This window comes from Lathyrus oleraceus, chromosome 6 (assembly GCF_024323335.1).
Source record: "Lathyrus oleraceus cultivar Zhongwan6 chromosome 6, CAAS_Psat_ZW6_1.0, whole genome shotgun sequence".
Classification (NCBI taxonomy): Eukaryota; Viridiplantae; Streptophyta; class Magnoliopsida; order Fabales; family Fabaceae; genus Lathyrus; species Lathyrus oleraceus.
Genome location: NC_066584.1, coordinates 406274590 through 406299850, shown reverse-complemented (window position 1 = coordinate 406299850; position 25261 = coordinate 406274590). Strand labels below are relative to the sequence as shown.

At 32.0% G+C, this 25261-nt stretch overlaps 1 protein-coding gene across 2 annotated transcripts; it reads left to right on the top strand.

The window, feature by feature from the left end:
* Positions 1–20145: 20145 nt before the first annotated feature.
* Positions 20146–23061, top strand: LOC127097986 (uncharacterized). Of its 2 annotated transcripts, none has more exons than XM_051036482.1 (4): positions 20146–20412; positions 21191–21331; positions 21637–21930; positions 22075–23061. In XM_051036482.1, the coding sequence occupies exons 2-4, from the start codon at positions 21215–21217 to the stop codon at positions 22693–22695; spliced, it is 1032 nt and encodes a 343-aa protein (XP_050892439.1). In that variant the 5' UTR covers positions 20146–20412; positions 21191–21214; the 3' UTR covers positions 22696–23061. The 2 variants fall into 2 exon arrangements, with proteins under 2 accessions (XP_050892439.1, XP_050892440.1); XM_051036483.1 differs by lacking the exon at positions 20146–20412 and adding an exon at positions 20427–20583.
* Positions 23062–25261: the final 2200 nt, after the last annotated feature.

Here is a 25261-nt window from a genome sequence, read left to right as displayed (position 1 = left end):
GAGGTTTTGATCCTTCACGGGTATGTAGGCATAAGACTCAATGTCTTTCCAAATCATCAAAAAATAAAAAGATATTATTTTTATCATCTCCCCAATCAAACAACAAACAATTTTAAACCAAACACATATATTTAAAAGGTTCCTGTAGGATACTACAGATGATTAGGGTGCTAATACCTTCCATTTTCATAAGACACCCCCGTGCCTTAGAATCTCCCCCCTTTTTTGCTTAGCTTAAGTTTAATCTTCTAGTTTTGCATATACGTATTGGTTTATTTTTGAATCTTTTCCCCTTCCCTTGGATAAATTAAAATTTGGTGGTAATATTTTTATTCATGAGTCAAGTCTAATCAATAGCTTGGTCTCTGATTCCTCACCGCGATAACGGCCAACACGTGTCAAGGGACGCGACCCATGTCAACACCGACAAAATTTTGAAAATTTTCTTCTTCTCTACCATAGGCTCTACCTCCCCAATGAGGCTTTTTTATGAGTTTCTCTCCACCTATCCCTACTTGAATTGGAACATTGAGGTCAATGTCTGGATTGTTTTTATTTATTTGTTGTGTGATTTGGTGGTGGTAGGATAGTTTTTTTCTTATGATTAAATAAAGTTGCATATACCGTTGTTAGAAAAACCCAAAAAACGATTCGCTAAAATAATTCTGAAAAAGCTCTTAATTTTGAAAACGTTGTTGTGAAAGTATATAGGTTTGTAATGAAAATTGGCCAAGTTTATGGGCCTGTGGAAACACAATAAAATTAATATTACTCGAACTCCCTTAGTTTACCAAATGAGTCACAAGTTTAGAACGTGTTTTGTATCATAATACTTTGATCTATAGAAGTATTTCCTGAATAGTTTGTTATGACAACCCGACATACTTTAGATTCACACGTCATGTAAGATTGGTTGAGAGAAAAGCAAAATATAACAATTTTAGCACCAAAATAATGAAAAGGCGGTAAAAGGAAAATTAACCTTTTAAGTTGGGTAACCCTCTTCCGGTTATTCATCCCAACGGTGGTTGAACCCTAAACGTTGTTCCAAAATGGACAATATATAAGCACACAAAAATATATAATTTCATTGGTAAATAAAGATAACAATTGTTGCTTATTTGGTATCTAAACAAAAAAATAAAAATCTCAATTAGTTTTGTGCGTGTGATGATTATCATAATTCAAATTGCCTTAAACTGACTGTCAAAACAAAAAGGGAAGAAAATCGAAAAGAGACTTAAATCCAAAGAAAAGGAAGTAGAAGTTAGAGACGCAGTTATGACGTCTCCCAAAAAATAGGTAGTTGAAGAGGTTGAGAAGGAAGCACCATATGTTGTTCCTCCTTCCTACAAACCCAAGATACCTTTCCCTCAGAGGATCGTTAAGACCAAAGTAGAGGCTCAGTTCATAATGTTTGTAGACATGATAAAAAAAATTACGTGAACGTGCCATTTTCTGAGGTTTTCCCCAAATTCTGACCTATGCAAAGTTACTTCCTCTCTGAAAAGAGGAGATTGGAGGAGCACAAGATAGTGGCCACGACAGCCACAACCAATGCAATTATTCAAAACATGTCACAAAAGTTAAAAGACTTTGGTAGTTTTTCAATCCCATGCCAATTAGGCACAATGAAAATTGGTAAAATTCTTTGTCACTTATGGGCTAGTGCCAACTTAATGCCCTTAACTATTTATAGGAGGTTGGGTATATGAAAGATAAAACCAACAAGTGTGACTCTACAAATGACGGATAGGACAGTCAAGTTTCTGATTGGGGTACTAGAAGATGTTCCTGTCAAGGTAGGACACACACACACACACACACACACGCACACACATATATATATATATTATATATATATATATATATATATATATATATATATATATATATATATATATATATATATATATATATATATATATATATATATATCCCCATTGATTTTATCATAATGGACATTAGAGAGGATCCCCATGTGCCTATCATTTTGGGTAGGCCATTCTTGTGTACTGCAAGTACTATAACTGATGTGAAGAGATGAATATTAAGTATGGAAGTCGGAGACGAGAGGTTGGATTTTATAATGATCACCATGTTTGAGGAACCCTACACGGAGATCTCATGCTATTCTGAGGTGGAAAAAACAAAAATCACCTGAGCCTTGAGAAAAAAATAACTCAGGAGAAAAGGATAAGTCGGGAGAGAAGGATTAGAATGTTGGAAAAGACAAGAGGATTAAAAGAGAGGAAGATGATGGAATGAATGAGAAGATGAGTTAAAAGTACTTACCACCCCCCACAAAATAAAAGAAAAAGGGAGTGATAAGTATGATAAGTTGATTAGAAAGTTGGCATGGAGCCCTAAAAAGAAGGATGAACCACATGGAATGTTTATGCACTTAAAATCGTCGAGCTCAAATGACAATAAACAAAACGTTGTGTGGGAGGCAACCCATGTTTTTATAATTTAACTTGTAGTTTTTTGTTATTTTTTTAGGGTTAAATAAAAGGGAGACTCGTGAAAAAGACCCCAAGGGAAGATATTTTTTTAGGAATGATCAAAGTGTAAGTGTTCAAGAAATATTCAAAACTATTTTGAAAAAATGAGAGAGAATAAATGGTTTATGGGTTTTCAAATCATCAATGGAAGTATGTGTTTTCTAACATTATGAATGATTTTAAGAGAAGAATGACTTATATGTGTTGGATACGAAGCACAAAAAGTAGTGAAAAATCATGTTTGATTCAAGTCATGAGCACTTGAGTGATTTGAGTTAAGTGACAAAGTAATATGGAACAAGATCTACACTTTATGTGAAACCCATTTTTACATTATTCGTCAATTATATATTGTGATTCTACTCATGCAAGTTGTGATTCGTGTCATGAAGAAGTCATGATTCAACTCAAACAAGGATGGGGTTGACACGAGTTTTATGATTCAACTCATGTGTAACTTATGATTTGAGTCATAGTGTTGCATGATTTGAATCACGTGGAATCTGTGATTCGACTCGCAACAACACCAAATTCTTATTTTCCCCCAGTTTAGTTTGATTTGACTCTGAGGGTTGTATGATTCGAATCACGCACCCAATATCTCAAAATTTAAAGTTCTTAAAGATATTTCTGAGATTCTACTTGTGACATGACTTGAACCGATCTTAAATATGGATCTTCTTTAAAAAGTTTGACTAATTGACTTAAAACCTATTGTTCTTACTCAAACACAAACATTTGAACTATGCAAATTAAATAATATACAGATCTAAAACCCGATCCTCAAAAAATGCATAATTAAACAGGAGGATCAATGATATAAGACTAAAACAAAAATAAAGCTTAAGAGACAAACAACAAAACCATTGCAGAGACATTCATAGTCTTCCCCTTAATGTTTCAGAGACATGCAACTTCATAGTGGCTTAGCATAAATTTAGGGAATTGCTTATCCCACCCTAAGTGCTGGAAAAATATCCTAAGGAAATCCAAAAATGCCCCTCAAATTTTGGAAATTAATTTTCGAATGCACCCTGATCACAGTAAAACACACCCTAACTGAGTCTCGCCCTATCCTCATTCCCCTTAATGTTTCATAGACATGCAACTTCATAGTGGATTAGCATAAATTTAGGGAATTGCTTATCTCACCCTAAGTGTTGGAAAAATATCCTGAGGAAATCCAAAAATGCCCCTGAAATTTCAGAAATTCATTTTCGAATGCATCCTAATCACACTAAAACACACCCTAACCGAGTCTCGCCCCATCCCCTAAGTGACAAATCCAGAAATTCATTTTCGGATTTGTGAAGCGGGAATTTAAAATATGCCACCTTTACATGTCAGTGACAACTCTGGAGATACATGTATGGAATTATGAAGAGGCAAATTTAATAAAATAGGATCATGCATGTTCTTTTTCTTCATGATCAAACTTCCATTTTCTTTCAAAACCCTTAAAAAATCCTTCTATTCTCAATCAAATTTTTCACTTCGAAACTTCATTATTGTGTTTTATCACATCAAAAGGAGAAAAATAAGTTGTAATTCAAGGTAAAGTTCATGTATTCATTCCTCATTGCTCAAATTAATCTGATTTTTGAGCTGAAAAGTTAAGTTTATTTCGGAAATGCATTTTTGAATTCTAGGTGAGTTCTCAAATATCAAGCAAACATACAATATTTGTGTCCTTAACGATAAGACGTTGGGGGGGGGGACAAAAATGAAATGCAACAACTGTTGAAACTTATGGATGATAAATATTAGGTATCTAGGTATCGAACATGCAAGGATGGAGTAGTTGTTCGAGATATATTTTGGACTCATTCAATTCCATAAATTAGTTCAACACGTTTCCCATGGTACTCAACATTGATTCAACGTATAAGACCAACAAGTACAGGCTTCCACTATTGGAAATTGTTGGTGTTATCTGTAACGAGAAGATGTATTCTATTGGGTTTTCATTTTTGGATAGCAGAAAAGAGGAGAATTTTACTTGGGATTTAGAAATGTGCCAGACAATGTTGAAGGACAAAGAGAATACACTGAAGGTCATTGTCACCAATCACGATACCACATTGATGAATTCAGTTACAAAGGTCTTTCCTACTTCATATGCATTACTTTATAGGTATCACTTCACAAAAAATGTGAGAAGTCAAATTAAACCAACAATGTGGATCAAACAAATAAAGGGGGAAGATAGAAAAATGGTCAAAGCTAGCGTGATAGTGGAAAGAATAACAGATGCATGGAATATGATAATAAATTCTTCCACGAGAGAGTTATATGTTGATGTTGTTATAATTTTCAGGAAGGTGTGTGAATAAATCCAGATTTGGTGAAATATGTTGAAAATAAAATTTTGGACTAGGTGAATGAGAATATTATTTGTGCTTGGACCGGTCATGTTAGATACCTTGAAAATACAACAATTAACCTTGGAAATACACCAAAGAATTGGTTGGGAAATAGTAAGAATGATTTGTGTAGAGATTAAGACTTTTGTGAACCAAATTATTTTGAATCAATATAATAAGATACATACATCATTTGGCAACAACATCACAATGTTGTAACATAGATTCAAAGACAACAATATCTATTCACAATTGGTCAGCAACATATCTCGAGATGTCGATTTTTATACACAAATACATTGAACGAATTGCCAATGTTGATTGAGGGTGACGATAACTACATTTTTCGAGTTATTTCTACTTTGCTCGATAAAAGAGAGGAGACTCATACATTTGTCCACCAACAACTTATCAAAGAGTTAAAGGTCCATAAAGAATTATATATGCAATTGCATGAAAAAAAATAAAATTTAGATGCAATTCATAAATCTCTTATTCCTTGCATTAGCGGACCGTCAACGGAAGAAAATGGATGTGATTCCTTAAAATGGGTCATCTTATAGCATATGTGTATAATAAAATGTGTATTAATCTGACAAGATACAGTTTCTTAGGAATTTTTTTTATGACTGCACACTCCCTCACCTCAAATCTAACTGATTGTATTATGTATATTGAATGGCTTTAAAAAACACGACACTTTTTTGAAGTTTATTTGAAATAGGGATGTCCTATACCATTGACATCACCGAAGTGGACAACTGATTCAACAAGAGAAGCTGAGACTTGACCGAGACATTTTTTGGAAAGAATGCAAGAGTTCATCAAGTTAAGCGATATTGAAAGAGAAATACATAAACAAAAGTCATAGGCGAAACCATCCATACACATATATTTAGTCAGTGACACATGTTTTGATTTATTTTAGTTTCTATTCAATGATGTATTTATGTGATTAGACATGTTTTGTATGTAATCTTGTATTAATATTAACGATATCAAATATATACATTTTAATGTATTTCAATCTATGTTTCAGTTTCCAAAATATCCCTCCATTTTCTATTTTAAAGCAGAGTCTGTTTCTGAAATTGGTTATGTGTGAACAACGTCGGGTGCATCCGAAAATGCATTTCTGGATTCACCCAAAATATTAAAAAAATACGATTAAGGGTTTATTCGGAAATACATTTTTAGATGCACCTTATTTTCACAAATTTCACACAACGAAGTTGAGTGTGTATCCGGAAGTACATCTCCGAAATTCCCCATGGGACAAATTTGAATTTCTAAGGTCCATATTTAACCTAAATTTTTTATAAGTATGAGTCGCTCCTGTCTCATATTTTTAACAACACATTACAACTAAATGAACATATATTGACATGTCACATTTGTCTACTTCAACGACGCAAATGCCTCACTTGAATTTAAAGCCACAAAGTACACAACTCTTGTAGATTTGAAATCCATACTAGAGAATCTTCTAGAATGCTTAGACAATCTAAAAGTTGTCAAATTCGAGTATCATTTACCCTCGATTGATAACGAAGGGAAGATACAGTTCAACAAGTTTGAGCTAAAGATAGAGGAAGATTTAAGGGTTATGTTGAGTACATTTCACCGTTATAAAATAAAAGGTTTGGTCGAGCTGGATATGAAGATTGTGAGATCCAACAAAGATATATTGATGATGTTGAAACGTCCGACTTAATGATAAAATGTATTATTCAATTTTTGTTAACAAATAACCATGTAATGTTTCGTTTTTTATATATGTCATAACAATTATCGATATTCATTTTTCTCTATTTCAACATCTATTTTGTTTATGTTTCTAATTTACTAGAATCCGGAAATAGTATAATACATCAATATGCATTTTCGAATTAAATTTAATCATAAAATGAGAAGTGACTCAAAAACAAAGGAATTGTGTGTGAATGAGATACATCCGCATATGCATCTCCAGATTCTAAAAATAATTTTAATTTTTAATATTTCATTAAGGCGGAGAAGCAATACTTAGAATATACTAAACAATCCCTAAATCTAAACCTTAGATTTTTTTGGACATTTTGGTCATCCAAAACAATTACAAAATAAAAAATATATATTTTATGAAAGTGATAAAACCATCAAATAATATTAAATTTGATTAAAAACCTTAAATTAGTGTTCATATTTTTAATAGGTTATTTATTAAAAATATTTAATATCAATATTTTGTTTACTTATTTCATTATAGAGTTTAATTTAATATTTTAAGCAATACATCGGTAAATTATTATTATTCTGTGGTGTTAGTTTTTAACTCAATTTAAATTTATATAATGTAATAAAAAATTCGATATAATTTTTTTAAATTTAAAATATTAAATAGTATAAAATTTAAAAATTAACTTATCATATCTTATTATTTCATCAAACTTTAATTTCTGACATAAACCACTCAATCAAACGGCTCTTAATGCACCAAAGTCATTATCAGAAAAAATATGTTAAAATTCAGTGATTCGTACAAGCATATTTATAATATATGAGTTTTTCCATTTCTTGCTTATGAATGGCAAATCGTTAAAATTAGTTTAAGGAAAATATAAATAATTGATGTATTAGTGATGGGCACACGACAATATATTCATAACTGAAGTAGTATGTGGTAAAAGTTTAAACCACGATCTATTCTTATAATTTTTTATCCTTATGTTAATAAATTTACCTTTCATGAGATGAACAAAGAAATAACAAAATATTAATATTAATATATTCATATTCATTCCCTTATACATCAGGTAATGACAGCAATAATTATATAAAAAAAATGAAAATAAAACTCATATGTGGTGTAAATGGAATCTCTTCAAAAATTAATAAAATATTAAAAAGCATGAACAAGACCAACTACAACACCAACCAACTACTAACTCTATTGACCAAATCATATAAATCAATATTCACAATAAAAATATTTATATACAGCTCTCAAAAACGGAATAACCCGACCCTAAATGGACAAAACCTAACGGGTCTAAGAATTTTCAGGATTGGATACAAACTTTTTAGTGTAATTAAAAACGCATTCTTATGGATTCTCGTTTGAATTCATAATATATGTTTTATCAATTTTAAATTTATATTTTTAATAGGTAACATTTAGAGAATTATAAAAATAAATTAATATAATTCATCAATTATAATTTTAATGTTTAAATAAAAAGGTAACATGAATAAAATATTTAATATTATACGTTGTTATATTTCATTTATCAACTTTGAAACTTGTTTTATAGGTCATAAACATTCATAAAATTATAAATATAGATTAATAACATGCATCAACCATTATTCTTTGATACAAGTAGTATTTTTAAATTTTTTCAAAAATAATACACTTATTTGATACAGTATAAACGCTTAGAATCCGTGTATACGTTATAAAAATATTTGTAACTTATTCATGTTTATAAAATAAAATATATCAACATACTTTTTCTCGTTTACAAAAGTATTTATAACTGATTACTGTTTATAAAAATAATTGAATCAACAATAGACTTTTCCCGTTTATAAAAATATTTGTATAAATAATAGACTTTTTTCTTTTATAAAAATATTTCTAACTTATTCTCGTTTATAAAAATAATTTATCAACAATAGACTTTTCCCATTAATAAAAATATTTATAACTTACTCTTGTTTATAAAAATAATTGTATACACAATTGAATTTTTTTCGTTTATAAAAATATTTATAACTTATTTCCGTTTAAAAGAATAATTGTTTCAACAATAGACTTTTTCTTGTTTATAAATATATTTGTAACTTATTCTTGTTTATAAAAATAGTTGTATCAACAATAGATTTATCCCGTTTATAAAAATATTGGTAACTTCTTCCCGTATTAAAAAATAATTATATTAACAATAGACCTTTTTTCATTTATAAAAATATTTGTAACTTTTCAAAGAACAATCCCGCAACGGAACAACCCTAAATGGAAGGGATTCCTGAACTCACCCTCAACACGCGCGGGGAATGAACTGATGGTTCTTTGTGAAACTATTATGGATTTTTCAAAACCTGAAGCACAATGGTTTTGATCTTACCGGAACTTTGGCATTTCAAGGCTGAAATGCGTTCTTTGAAAGACTGAAAGGACCGGTCTATTCAGTTCTTGTTAAACAGTTCTGGATTTATGTTGTTGCGAACAAAGACACAATCACTTCCTATATAACGAACAAGAAGATTGTGGTTACAGAAAAGTCCATCACATATTTGGTTTCTCACAATGGTTATGGGAAGAAGGTTTATAATTTCAAAACGGATGCACATAGAGACACAAAGGTAACATCAATAATCTTTAAAGAAGAAACAAAGTTTGATGATGGAAAGAATCCTAGTGCCAAATATTTAACCGATACTTTGAGAGTATGGTTTAAAATCATCCTGGGTTGCATTCATCGTAGACCTAACACCTATTCTTCTGACTACATCAACACAACTCAAAAGTTCATGTTATTCTTTCTAGAGAAAGGGATCAAGCTGGTGCTTCCAGCTATTCTGTTTAGGTTCCTGAGGGATTCAATAAGAGAAACCAGAATTGGAAGTTCTTCTAAAAAGGGGAAGTTTATCTCCAATGGAAGACTGATCTCAGACATTCTGGTGGAGAATCCTCTTGTTAAAAACCTTATGGTTAATGGACTAACTGTTGAGTTAGTCACGAATTCTGAAAAGTCTTATGGGAAAAGAATCTGAAGAGTATGGGTCTTATTTCCAAAGTTGTCAAACCAGATTACCTTCATACCAAGGAATATATTTGTGGAATAAGAATTCCTATTGCAAACTTCCCAATCTTCACTCAGATTGATCATCCAGATGTTATGGCATACTACATTGCTAACTGCATTTAGTAAGGAGTTGATCCATTGGTTAATCCTTTCAATCTTACAGAAACCTACCCAAAAGCTTATGGGAAGAGGAAGAAAAGCAACAAGAAGAAAGACACTCAAGGAGAAGGAATTTCTGAACCACCGAAGAAGAAGAAGAAGGTGACAATGGTTTTGGATGATGTGCCTCTGAGTAAGCTTCAAAAAATAGTGATTCTGAAGGATACTTCTAGTGTTACCCAGAAGTCATAGAAGGTCTCGAATGCATCCATCCCCGGTAAGTCTTCTATGGCCATAACTCTTTTTATTTTTGATCCTAATGTTTCTGCAAGTGTCTTACCAACACCATCACCTCCATCTCATAACACCCTTTCAATTCAAAAACCATTAATTTTATCTCAACAACAACAACAACATTTTGGTTATATAACCACTTTAGAACTTATTACAGAAACTCATATAGTTTCTGAAACTCACTTACAATAACAATAGAAGCCACAAACACCATCTCCTCCACCAATTATATCTTCACCCATTCCAATACCATCTCTAGATGTTTCTGCTCCCCAACCAAATAATCCAAATGAGCCACTCAGAAAATCTCATTCGAGAGATTCTGGTGACAAAGAGTCTGAGGGAACTCCCAAAGGCTTGTTCAACTTTGAACCATATCACGTTGTGTCTGATTATAATGATTAATATACAAACCTTTCCTCTCTTGTTATACCAAATGTCTATGGCCCTGACTTTCACCCTACAATCACTGATGTTTATGTCAGATATCCTAGCCAACCGAAACCTAAAGAACCTAATGTTGGTAAGATTCTGAAGAAATTTGAATTAGATTCAAAAAGTTTTTTTCACAATGCTATGTGGAGTAGTGTTTTATCCACTAATCTAGCAGAAAGTGATGCGGCCTGGAAGCATATTAGAAATTGGTTAACTCCAAAGTTTCTAAGTTGAAGAACTTTGGATACAAAGTTTCTTAAAGGAATTTTTGTTCAAGGTTTGAACCTACAATGGAAGCCTTACATTTACAATGTGCTCCATTATGTCTGCTCCTGAAATTGAGGAAGTAGCAATGGAGATTGAGGAAGCTTCTGGACATCCAAATGTTACCATGGAAGATACTTCTGCTCAACTGGACAAAGGAAAGAAAGTCGTGTATGAAGATTAACAGTAAGCTAAAGACAGTGTGCCAAAATAACAAATTATTATTTCTCAGAATCAAAATGCTGATGGAACTTCTTCTGGGGTAATTCCTGAAATGATTCTGAAGAGTCTCGCTGAGATGGGGGAAGAAAGTGCCCTTGTCAGACATCGCTTGGATAGGCAGGAATTTCTTTTCGAAATTATTCTCTCCAGATTTCCGCCTCCTCCTCCTTCTCCATATAACCCTTAGTTTTTTTTAAAAATAATTTATGCACTTTTGTGTTATTTTGTCTAAGTGTTTTTGTATCTATTTTGCAAACTTTTGTACTATTGTGCCTTATGGCATTTTTGTATTAATCAAATCTTATTGTTTCCTTATTTTATTTTGTCTATGTATTTTTGATCGATGACAAAGGGGGAGAAACGTAATTGATTTTGATATACCTATGTTTGTGAATCAGAACCCAAACATTTTCAAGTCTTTCAGCTAACAACTACTTCGAAGAATAGTTTGTTAATTTTTTTCCAGGGAAAGTCAAGAAGAACAAAAGCTCTTTACTTACCAGTTTCTGAATAAATGGTTTACTCTATGAGTCTGAAGTTTTAACTTCACCAGTTGAGAAAGACTTCCAACCAAACATAACCAGGCATCAAGTTTTGAGGAATTGTGAACTCCATGTTAACCAAAATTGAGCTTTTCAGGTTTTAACTAGGTTCTGAAGCTCTTTAAAAAGGATTTGTAACTAGGCTTTGAAGCTCTTTAAAAAAGAACCAGGATCTGAAGCTCTTTCAAAAAGAGTTCAACCAAGCTTATGAAGTGAAGTTTATCATAATGTTGACTTTGACAACCAGTGTTCTGGATAAGTTTAAGCAACTTTTGAAGACAAGCCAAATTCTGATAGAAGATCATTCTGGTTCTACAAAAAGGTTAATCAGGAAAATGTTCTTTCATTATGATTTTATCTTTTTAGGATTATACATCTTAGGGGGAGCTTTGTGCTTCTTTGTGATTATCCTTCTGTGATTACCATGTATAAAATTATTCATCAAAATACATGGTTTTGTCATCATCAAAAAGGGGTATATTTTTAGAATAAGATTTGGTTCTACATCTATACCTTTGAGTTTTGATGATAACAATGCAGTATGTGTTTGAGAACAATTTTGGTACTCTAATGGTTTGGTATCGTGTAGCTTTAACAACTAGTTATGATTATGAGTTTATGACGTTCTACGTCATCAATTTCTAAACATTTGTTCCGGATTCTGCTGGTTCACTTATGAGAAGTTCTGAAAGACGCTATGTTATTGTTGCAATGTTCTTTCTACTTTTGTGTTGATTCACTCCTAAGAAGTTCTAGAAAGACGTTATGTTGCTGTTGCAATGTTATCTCCGCTTCTGCTTTTGGATGTGACTCTGATCATTAAGCTTATAAAGAATGTCAATCTTCTGAAGTTTTGTTACTTAGCTAAAGACTCTGAAGATCTCAAGCCAAATGTCGACGCTGTCAAGATTCTGACTGAAGATTATGATTTCAGCTGTGTGTTTCTGCTTTTCAAATTTCATCAACTTTTCATCAGAAGCCAATGATTTTGAAGATAATATCAAGTGGATACGTGATAAAATAGTACATGGTACAAATAAAAAATATTCCTTCCACTCCTGAAAACGTGGGCAAAGGATAATACTATTCTTCACACCTATCACTAATTTGTTAGTGGACAACTGCTTTTTGGTATCCCGGATTTTCCCTCCAACGGTCCCTTTCTTATGCTATATAAGTACCACTTGGAGACTTAAAGAAAAAAATGCAACAACTTACAAGATTGTTTTCTACGTAAAAAAGCTCCCAACTTTGTGCTTACTTTTATTTAAGTGTTTGTGTTTCATATGTGTAAAATCTACTTGTCTATAAGCATCTTGTAACACAAAAATCTGTATTCAAACTTGTTTGTTTGTATTTCCTTAAGGAGACTAAGTTATAGTCGGATCCTTGAGAAGACAAAGAAAGTTGTTCTTTATGATTTCCTTAAGGAGACTAAGTTGTAGTCAGATCCTTGAGAAGACAAAGAAAGTTGTTCTTTATGATTTCCTTGTAATTTGTTTGATTATAGTGGATTAAGACCTTGTGTATAAGGTGAAATCACCTTGGCAGGTGGACTGAAGTAGATTTGATTTCAAGCGAACCAGGATAAAAATCCTCGTGTCTTTCTCTCTTTGTTCTTTTGATTGTGTTGATTTTTTTGAGTTGGTAGAAATATTTTGTTTTTAAAACCCAATTCAAACCCCCAATTTCTTGTGTTTTTCACACCTTCAATATGCAAGGTATTGATTATTGTCAATGTATACCAATGATCTTTAAATAGAAATTCAAATAGCAATTGCTTTGATAATTTTGTATGGACTCGTTATAAACGATGGCAACAAGTTATCTACATGGCTTTCTATCCACTAGGGTGAAAGGATTTATCTCTAAGGTATACGGGAAACTCATTGTTTGCCTCTCATCCCCATAAACTGTCAAAGGCTCCTTCCTCAATGCCTACACCAAGGATATCGATTAGATAAACCCAACAACACCCCATGACATTAATATTAAATAAACACAACAACACCCCATGACATTATATTTGAAATTGAAAGGGCCACCTGAGCAACAAAGTTACTAAGGACACGCCCATCATCTAAGCACATTCTGGATCCTTTTGTGTTAAAGATCCTAAAAATTCTAAACTAAAAAATACACTCCACAATGAATCAATTGAATCCAATCCAACAAACAATTTGAAATAATACAAAAGGAAATTGAAAATGACCTCCATTTTAGCCCCTCGATGATAATCCATAATCAATATCTCAGCCATACGCTTACCCTAATCGTACAAACTTCGGACACATGTATCACATCACAATAATTTCTTTATTACCAGATGAAAATTACCTAACACTATCCCCACAAAACATAAAAATAAAAGGATAAAAAACCTATGATTTCCAGAGTAGAAATCTATATGCAACAACATGAATTCCTCTTTCATTTTTTAGAACAAATAGAAACCACATATTAGCAAGCAAAATCAGAAGCGAACATAAACTAAAACGAAATTTGATTTGCTCCTTTCTTGCTATCCATTGTAATCACCACACCCAATCATGCCTCATGATTCAAATCCGTTTCTTATCCTACACCGAGTCAAATCAAATTTCAATACGATTAACATAATCATCAACATAAAGTAAGGTATCAATATTGTTTTTGAAGTTTTTTTAAAAAATCATTTCTATTTGGGCGTAAACCAAGCAAAGCATAACATAAACGTCTAATTTGAAAAATCGGAATCTATAAATGAAAATTGAATGAAATGAATATGAGAACCTTTATTGAGGATTGTGGAGAGGTAAGACATGACGTCGTTGAGGGTTTCATTCGAGGCGAGGGAGGTTCAATGATTCATTAGTTTTCTTCTCTTAATTTTTTTTGTGAGATGGTGGTGGCGATAACACATAACACATTTCAGATCTAAACGCAGATGCAAGCACGCGAGCGTTATTTTCTCTTTGGTTTACCTTAGTTTTTCTCAATTGGTTCCTCTACCAATTGATGTTGGTGACGATTCTGATAGATACAAAAATTTGAAAGTGTTTGGGATATACTCCCTCCGTTTCTTTTTAAGTGTCGTTTTAGAAGATTTTTTTTGTTCCTATTTAAGTGTCGTTTTGATGTTTTAATGTTACAATTTGTCAATTATACCCTTACTATTTAAATAACTCAACTTTATATTTTCCATAAATTTTTCTTTCTTAATATATGTAATAACTCACTCCACATTTTCCATAAAATTCTCTTTCTTAATACGTACTCTCATTCCCATACATAACTCCCATTCCTATTCAAAGTTTTCCTTTAGCCATTCATTGAAACAATAAGCAATAAGTTTTCCTTTAGCCATTAATGAAAATGCAAGCAGTACGTATTCCTATAGCAAGCAATATTAATTCCAAAAATTTAGGAGTAGTTGAAAAATGCAACGGAAGAGAGAGAGAGTTATGTGGAGAAAATTATGGAATTAGTTATTTGAAGTAAATAATTTAATGAGTACTTATATTAATGAATTTTATTTAGAAAGAGAAAGTATATGGTGGATTAAAATGAGGGTATAATGGGAAAAAAATTATAACAATTCATTTATCTTGGTTGGAGAGCTTTATGTTAAAACGACACTTAAAAAGAAACGGAGGGAGTATATGAAAAGTTGCAAGTGTTTAGGGTTTTTTATCTCTTTATTTTAGAATGTAAAAGGTTTCATTGCATATCTGTAAATTTTATGACTTCCTCTAGGTAATAGAGAAGAGCCATAATAGAGATGGGAGTACAAAGGTTTTTACTGACTATTCTTAATGTAATTTAATGAATGTACGTTGGAAGTAACAATTGTGATAATCAGTATTTATTAGTAAGATTGCAATAATTAAGAATGTAAAATGGTAGTTAGAGGTAATAAATTAACTCTTTAAACTGGTTTTATCAAAGTTTAAATATAATTTTGGTAGTAGTTTATTTTTATATATTAAAACTAGATATGAGTTCAAAAATTATTATTTGAGTTTGCTTTTATATGCATTTCGAATTACCCGACCTTAAATAGATATTTTTTTTTAAATTGTTTTTATATAAAAATAAAAATAAAAAGGCTTAAATACACTTTTGGTTCCCCTATTTTTAAGTTTTTAAAAATGTAGTCTCTTCATTTTAAAAACCAACTTTTTGGTCCCTAAAGTTTACTTTCTTTGGGATTTTCATGACCCCCCTCCATTTAACAAACTCATTAATGATGTGGCGCATGCGCTGGACATCCACGTTAGTTCTAATTGAATATTTTAATTCACAGTAATTAATATTTGTATTAAAAAACAATTTTAATTAAAATAATAATTTTAAATGAATTATTGTTATTGCCTTTATTAATGGAAGGAAACTAGCTTTGTTGTCTCACTGCGTGCATGCCCTAGCCATTTTCTTCTTCTTGTCATTTTTCAAACTCGATTTCTCTTTCCGACATCTTTAATCCTCCTTCTTTGTTTCGTTCCCAAACTCGTCTTCCTCATCTTAAAATGTCTGAAAAAATAGTTTCAAAAAGTAGCTACAAAAATCGTTCATTGAGGTACGAATGTTATTGTGGTATTAATGCTCCACTGATGACAACATGGACTGATGCAAACCCAGGACATTGTTTCTATGGTTGTGGAATGTATAAGGTGTGATTTCCTTTATGCTATTTTTGTTGTTCTTCTCTGTTAAGTTATATATTCACTAAAACAACTTCATTCTACTCCATTTATTTTCTCCAGGTGCAAGGTTACAAGAAGTGTAACCACTTTGTTTGGTTGGATGAAGAGATGAATCCAAGGGCAAAGGAAGTTATTTCGTCATTACTGCAGAATTTGAATGATGAGAAGCAAAAGGTGAAATATTATATAAGGAAAGATGAAGAAATGAAGATGAAGATGAAATTATTGAAGAAACATTTGAAGCTCAATTGGATGATTACCATTGTTATGTTAATTGCACATGTTATTTCAACAATAATGAAATAGGATAGGTCCAATATGTTTAGGTTATATGTTGTAACATGTTTAGAATATGTTGGTTCAATTGTGTTCCTTTTTGTAACATTGTTGGTTTAAATTGATAGGTCCAATATGTTGATTCAGTTGTGTTCCTTTTTATAACATTGTTTGTGTAACTTGACTTGATAATGAAATGAAATTACAATATGTTGGTTTAGTTGCATAATAGTTGAATAACATATCATAACAGATCATAACTTGTTCATAATAGTTGAATAACCATAACAATTGAATATTATATCAAAAGATCATAACAAATCATAACTTGTTCCTAATAGTTGAATTTTCATAACAGTTGAATATTATATCAAAAAATCATAAGATATCATATTACAACTTGTTCATACCATATTGGTTCCTAACATACCAAATTACATCAAAAAGATAATGGTTCATAAACATATCATATTGGTTCATAACATACCATATTACATCCAAAAAAGGTCATGGTTCACAAACAAACCATATTGGTTCATAAATCTAACACAACAAACCATAACATAGCATAAACAACTAGGTATTATAAAACATCAATGCATTTAATCTTGAGTAGCTTGTAGTGCTTGAGAACACATCTCAATCTCAATCTGGTTTTCACTTGACTTCTTGACCTTCTTTGCTTTGTTTCCACCCTTAATGGTCTTTGTCTTCTTTACTTTGTTTCCTTCCTTTGGTATTGCTCTACCAGCAACCTTTTTACCCTTGCAACTTTCTCTTGTTATGTCCCATTTCTCCACACTTCTTACAAGTAACAGTTGCAAGTCTCCTTGAAAGCACATGAGGGTTCTTTGGTTCATCATTTGCCTTGTTTCTCAATTTCTTTGGACGACCAATTGCTTGTCTCATAGCAGGAGGATAAATTGACACATGATCAACTATAGGCCACAATTGTGGTCCATTTGTTGGAAATGCAATATTTGAGCATGTCCTCTCAAAAGTTGACTTCCTAAAAAACTCATAAACACAATCAACCATACAGATCATGCAAACCAACGAAGTCAAAATGCATGTGAATTATACTTGTAATACTCAGCCACAAAACTTTTAGGTTGTTTTTTGATGTTCCAAATGCATGTGATTACATGACAACAATGTATTCTAGACAAATCTCACTTTCTACATTAACATGTTTCATTTTTAAGATTCACACAGTAGGTCTCAATCCCATTGGTCACATACTCCCCATTCAAAAAGCAAGCATCCAGTACATTGTACCTCATCCTCATACCATTACATTGTACCTCATCCTCATCAATGTAGTTTTCTATTTCATTTGGATCCACAATCACATGGGGGTCAGATACTTTGTGCTCCACATATACATCCATCACCCTGTGTCCTATAACATCTTCGACAAACTGCAACACATCTTTATCATTATTCAATGGTCTAAGACCACGTGCAAAGCTGAAGACATGGTTCCAATACCACAAACATTTTATGTCTACATAACCCTTACTTTTAATCAATCTTTCCACATCCATGTATGATATGAAATCCACATCTCATCATCAATTCATCTCAGTTACCTCTCCACCAACATACCACTTAACGGGTTCCGAAACAATTTCCCCTAGGGTATATTATTAACTTAACATTATTAGCTTGAGTTGACCTGAAAATTATTGACCACAACAAAATATTAACATCAGACTAAGTTTACATTCAGTGAGACCACAATAAAAGATTAAACAAAACATGGTGGACCACAATAACACATTAAACAAAACATGGTGACATGGATGTAAACAAGAAACAACTAAGGTACCACAACAAAACAGCTGAAAAGGAAAATGGACCACACGAATATCACTAAAAACAAAACAATTGCAAATCCCAGAAAGAGAGAGAAGAAAACATACCTTAAATAGAACTTCACTTGTCCACTAGTCATCTTCGCGAATTTCAGAATTTCGTGTTAGATGTTTCGATCAGTGTGCTTGAGTGAATTTAGGGTTTCTTCATGATCTTCTGGGAAATGTAATTAAGGTTCAAAAGGATTTATGGATTTCTAAAAATGTAACATTGTTATTTTTACAATGTTAAAAATTAAATTGAAATGTTTTAAATAAATTACAATTATTTTGTAAAATGAATTATATGTTAATATCATTTAAATATTCAAAAAATGTGACATGAATGTCCAGCGCATGTGCCACATCATTAATGAGTCTGCCAAATGATGGGGGACCATGAAAATTCCAAGAAAAATAAATTTTAGGGATTAAAAAACTGATTTTTAAAATGGGGGGACTAAAATTTAAAAAACTTAAAAATAGAGGTATCAAAATTGCGTTTAAGCCAGACAAATATCTCATAATATTTATTATAAATATAATATAAAATTATATTATTTTAAATATAAAATATATTTTTAAATATTATAACATATTTTTAAATATAATACATATCTAAATTATATAAAATAATACTTAAATTTAAAAAAAAAAACTAAAAAAAATATGAGAAAATGGTAAATTAAAATACAAAATGATTAAATTTTAATTTAATTATATTAACATATATATTAAAAAATTGAATAAATAAAGATAAAATTTAGTAAACTGAAAAAATAAAGCCAAACAATATAAATTTTAATATAATTTTTTAAATTTATTGTTACGCAGAGCTAACAATTACTTGTAGTTTATGAGTTAATTCTAATGGATAACCAACTTTTTAGATACGAGTAGTTTATCATCTAATTTTTCACTTTTAAATTAGTTTTTTTAGTTAAAAACTTTTAATAATAAATTTGCTATTTTACATAACAAATAAGTTTGTTCTATGCAATGAATTTCATGCACATTTTATGCTATTATAAATATAAAGATATTTAAAGTTCCAGAAACCTTTTTATTTTTTATCAAATATTTATAATATTTCTAGATAAGAGTGTAAACGAGTTAAGTTGAATCGGATTTGATCTAATCTGTTATTCAACGTGTTCAAAATTTAGTGAGTTGAATTTTTCATCCATAATTTCATTATCAAAACCGATCCATTTATTTATGAGTTGAATTGAATTGAGTTTGCGAATTGTGTAGAGAACTCAATACAACCATGCTCATTTGTAACACTAAAATTCAATGAAACACATCGTATGATATCTAATAGAATTTATCAATACGACGTTATATTTGATAATAATATAAAATTCAACTAGACACTTTATTTTCATAAAATACATAAATTAGAAATAATATAAAATAAAATAAGAAATAATATTTAATTTTATTGGTCTAGAAATATTATTAAAGAAAAATAAATATTTTAAAAAAAATTATGGTTATTAGTAAAATATTAATTATATATTTTTATTTAAAATAATAATAAAAAAAAAAACTACTAAAGCCATTGATGTTAGGTTAATGAGTCCACAAATTAAAAGTCTCAAACCCAATCTCAAAACCAAAATTATTCGAATTATTATAAATTAAATTAAATATATATGCAAATAAATAAATTTGAATAATTTATGAATTAATTCAATTTGAGTAAACGAATATATGGGTCGATCCATACCCAACTTTCTAGAACTAAATTTGACCAAATCTTTCAGAAAACAGATATAAAACTCGTGCTTAGCACATAACTCTGGTTATTTCAACTTTGGCGTGTGCACGTCACAGCCATAATTGACTTTCAATAGTTTTATTTTTATCTTTTTTCCATCTTAAACTCAAAAAAAATTAAATAAATATTAAACACATTAATTTTGTACCGAACGCAAAAAATCTTCAAAATTTTCTATAGAGTTAGCATCTCTCTCACCTACCACGTTCTCAATCTCATTCGTTGCTTCAATTCTTCACTTTCTCTCTCCTCACTTTCTCTCTCTTACATTGGCGTGTGCCTCTTGCAATCTCCGAAAGGTACCTATCTCTGTTTTTTTTTGTTGAAATTTCTTTATTTCTTATAGCTTATTCATCTCTGTTTCTAGATCGGTAGTTTCAATTTCTTCATTTCGGTGATTTTTCACGACTTTTTTTTTGTTGTGATAATTTGGTTTTTGTTTTGGGATTTGAGATACTGTTGTTGGAAAGGTTTGTTTTTTTCGTTTGTTTTGAACTTGGTGGTAAATTGGTGAATTGGATTTTGGTATGCATATGAATTGTTTGAAAATTGGTGAATGTAGAAAATTGGTTGGTATTTTGCCTTTGAGTTGACTTTTGGGGATGCAAAAGGTTAGACATGTTAGAAGCTCTAATTGTGTGAATTAATGCAATTTGTGAAGTGATAATGTTTAACTTGCTTAAACCTATACTCACTAATTGATGTTGAATTGTAGCTTTGTTGATTTGATTCATTGACAAATGACAACTCCTTCCTATCCCTTGAGGATGGGAAAATAGGGACATTTTTCATGGTTGAATTGAAGTTTGGACTGGAAAAATTAAACACGTTTACAGCATTAGTTCATTTTTAAGACTCTCACATCTTAATAACAAGTTAAAATGTTGTTTTCATGAAGTTAATGGGGGATTAGAGATTTTCATTTTAATGTTGTGATATTGTATCATATTGGTTTAGTATTAGCCATTAGGTACTGTAAAGTTGTATCCTGATGTGAACTTCACAAGTTTGTGCATGTGTGCCTGCGTGCCAAATCCACGATGAGTTTCTTTCTTATTTATGATTCCTTTTATGCAGGTCTGTTAGATTTGAAGCAGAGGAATGGACTTCTTTACTCGAGATATAAATGAGGACTCTATCCTTAGGTGTCCATTCTTGAGGAACATTAATGAACCAACCAATTTCTCATTTGTTTCACCTTTGGCTTTTCCAATGCCTGTAAGTTCTCATTTCATCCTTTTCTTTATGCATATTTGGATTTTTCTGCCACCGAGCAGTTGTTTGAGAATGATGCTTGTCATATCCTGTTCTTACTTCTCAGATCTATGTAGAGTCTGACCAAAATGCAGTTATTGTAAATTAATGCTTCTGTTCAGGGATACTAACTGTATTTTTATATAATTATATCTCCATCTGCTATCTAACTTGCTAATACATTAAGCTACAAACACAGCATTTTTTTACTTGTTCTGTTACTAATCTCAAATAGAAATTGATATACTTACGAAACATCTCTTACACAGGTGCGTGCGGCTAAAGGTCCAATTTTTGAAGATGGTCCCAATTTTGATTTGGCATTTAGGCTTTTCCATGGGAGCGATGGTGTAGTTCCCTTATCTGAGAGGTCGTTTCAGCGTTTGGACAAAATGAAGCCCGAACTTCCAAAATCCCAATTCAATCCTTTGGCTGCAAAGGCGGCAACTATTAGTCTATCATCATTTGGATTTGGTGGACCTTTCGGTTTTGACTCATTTAATGAGAAGTGGAAGAAACAGAATAAAAAATCCAACTCCTCAAAAAAAGATCCTTCCTCAAAGGTATGCAACACATTCAATCTGCTTTTCTTGCCACTGCCAGCTCATTTTCAATGAAAGAGTTCTCTAGTGAAGATTTTAAATTCATAACTAGCATGTTTAAGCCTAGTAACTTGATTTTATTGGGTGTATTTAACTGATATTCAGGATGGCTCGAAGCATGAGGCAGGCAATGACTGGCTGCAAAATGGGAACTGTCCAATTGCAAAGTCATATCAGGCTGTCAGCAAAGTCCTTCCACTTGTAGCAAAGGTTATTCAGCCTCCTGCCGGTATGCATTACAAGTGCCCACAGGTAATAATTGCGGCTCGGGCGGCTATATCACGCACTGCATTTGCAAAGAATCTCCGCCCTCAGGGATTGCCAACAAAAGTTCTTGTGATCGGTATGATGGGGATGGCAGCTAATGTTCCCTTAGGTATATGGAGAGAACATACCAAGAAATTTTCGCCATCATGGTTTGCAGCTGTCCACGCAGCTGTTCCATTCATAGCAATGCTTAGGAAGTCTGTCTTGATGCCTAAATCAGCCATGGCATTTACTATTGCAGCATCGATATTGGGCCAAGTACTCGGGTCAAGAGCCGAGAGGTACCGTCTGAAGGCAGTTGCTGCAAAAAAGTTGTCTGCAATAGAAGCTCCTGATGTTGGTTCGGCTAAGTTACCTGTCGTTAAATCCAACGACAGGCACTGTGGTGAAGAGACTATGAAGTGGAATGCAACATCCCTTAAGCTGGCAGGAACTTCATCAACTGATGTATTCTGTTGATGGCTCATTTGTGATCTGTGTTCTGCTGTATACTTGTCTATGTACTCTTGAGTGTGTAATTTGCTACTCCTTTTTCACACTGAGTGCCTCAGTTGGCAAATTGTTTTCTTATTTAGATTGTTTTCGCTTTACCTTTTCTTTTATGCTCAAGTAATAATGCTAAGACATTTAAATAATAAGTAAATAAAAGGTCAATACAAAACTATTGTATTGGCTTTATTTGAGTGTTTCATTACTAAATACTCAAGGCTTATACTATTCTGCACTAGCAAGAGAGAAAGAATGTAAATGTGAACATTTTAAAATGCTGTATTTTGTGTGGTGGTTATTATGATTCAAATAAAAATTGTCCCTCATTCTCAGTTATGCCGATAATTTACAGTCAAATTAATTTATCTACTTGATCACTTACCATTAACTATTTATTGAGCAGTGGAGATAGTTAATTAATTATTTGTTAAGCATATATAAATCCAGGATTATCATGCTAAATTTGCTGTTTTTTTGTATAGATATGTAGTAGTTTATTAAATTTTTCTTTATTAAACTGGTTTGTTGATAAGTTTGTTTATGAGAATAATTTGGATTTGAAAGGAATACATTTATAATATCCGAAATTAAATGTTTAGATCACATTAATCCTTTTATTATTGTTAGCTGACAAATTTCGACCAAAGAAGGCAAATCATGGTTGATTAGGAAGTCCGTCGGAATATGAGGTCGATGAGGAATTGGTCGGAATATGAGGTCGACGAAGAATTGCACAATCCAGGGTCGACATTAAAAGGGCCAATCGAAGTCGAAGGATATCTCCATGATGAGGAGTGATCGTGGGTGGCCGAAATGTGGGTAGTTATCTACGTATATGGGAGAAGTGGGTTGACACGTGTCATCTCAAGACAGATTTTTAACCTCTCGACGATTACTTTTTACTAGTATTTAAGCAAGTGTTATGGATCATTTCATAGGTGGCATTTTTAGCATTTGCAGTAGGAGTACACTTGAAGTACCAAAGCGTTTACGAGAAAAGAGTCATCTCCCTGCAAAAAATGTACATTTGCCTCCATTTATATTTATCAGTCATTTAACTTATCAAATTGTCTTTATTTTGTTGTCTTTACTTTCATCAAACTTTTGTCTTTTATTGCATTTACTTTACTGCATTTCCAACTCATCAAGAGTTATATTCATCCCTTTTGAACATTCCAAAGACTTTCCCTACTAAACCACCATACACTCAACACTAAGTCTAGGACTTTGTAGCCGATCCTACAAGTAACCCTCTGATAGGAAGGTTAGAGATTGTTGGCGAAAAACAAATTGGCACACCTGGTGGGACTCCGGAGTGTTTAGTGTATGCGACTACGCAATGGAAAAATGACGTCTTCGGCGGGAGATACGACGACGTCACAGACGGCCGATGTCGGTTCCAGCGTGGCATCGGCGGTTTCGACAGCGTTTGTGGGTCCAATTCTGACATCGTGTTAGCCACAAACGACGACACCAACAATAATAGGAACTTATGGGAAATACATGCCCAGTTTTACAGTTCCCATGTATAGCGGGGTTTTGGTTACCTTTAGATTTATTGATTAAACCAAAAGTAAAGATACAGTTCGAGTCGCCACCGTACTTTTATTTGTCCAAAGGAAAGGCTAAAAAGCGAACAAAAGTCAAGTAAGAAGTTTTATCAAATCAAAAACTAATAAAAATGTCAGAGATCTAGGTAAGGGGGTTGGTTATGAAATGGGAAGGTTTTACGCACCCAAAACATCCTTAGTACTCTAAAGGGGTCCTTTTTGCAAATATGTGTTGTAGGTTGGTATTTGTGAAAATATGTGCAAAAGATTGGAGGGATGAGAAGAGAATAGATTATATTTACAAATTTGTTGTTTGAATGGATGAACCCATTGCCTACGTACCATCACAAAGGTATGATCAAAACCTCGTAGTTCGGGGTAAAAATCACAAAGATTGGTGAATTGATTTGATCAAAAGCCTTAAGGTCTTTTGTTATCAAAGGGAGAAAACTCAACCTAAACCAACAATCCACCATGTGAGGAGGGCTTCAACATACTAGTGAGGGGTTAACCCTATAATAAGTATGGAAGGCTTATAATCCAATCACTAAGGATGAGGCGGGGTTTACATCAACCACTATGATAACTCAAACCTATGACTAATGTTTATGAAAAGGTTTTAATAAGGTGGTCATTGGAACCACAAAAACAACTTGAAATGAGTTATATTTACGAGTTAGATTTACTTACAAAAATTAAGTCAAAGTAGGGTTAAGATTCATTTACAATGAGTATTAATGAAAAGATTTTGAAAAATCAAAGGCATAAGGCCTAGGTTTCTAGTTTGAAAACAACGTCAAAGTTTGAAATAAAAGATTTTTGGCTTGGGTTAGAATGAGGAGAAGAAGAGAAGGGCTAGTCCTAAAGCATGAAAAGATAAGAGAGAAGGTAAAACCCTTGGAGTTCCTTTTCTTGAGATCATAAAGATGATTCAAGATGCTCATTTCCTTTGGACTTAGCAAACACAATCAAGCAATCAAACAATT

Excerpts from the sequence above, each read along its gene's own strand:
- LOC127097986 (XM_051036482.1), top strand. The coding sequence starts at position 21,215 with ATGGACTTCTTTACTCGAGATATAAATGAGGACTCTATCCTTAGGTGT. Across the intron at positions 21,332-21,636 it reads CTTTGGCTTTTCCAATGCCT|GTGCGTGCGGCTAAAGGTCC; the intron begins GTAAGTTCTCAT and ends TCTCTTACACAG. Across the intron at positions 21,931-22,074 it reads AAAAAGATCCTTCCTCAAAG|GATGGCTCGAAGCATGAGGC; the intron begins GTATGCAACACA and ends ACTGATATTCAG.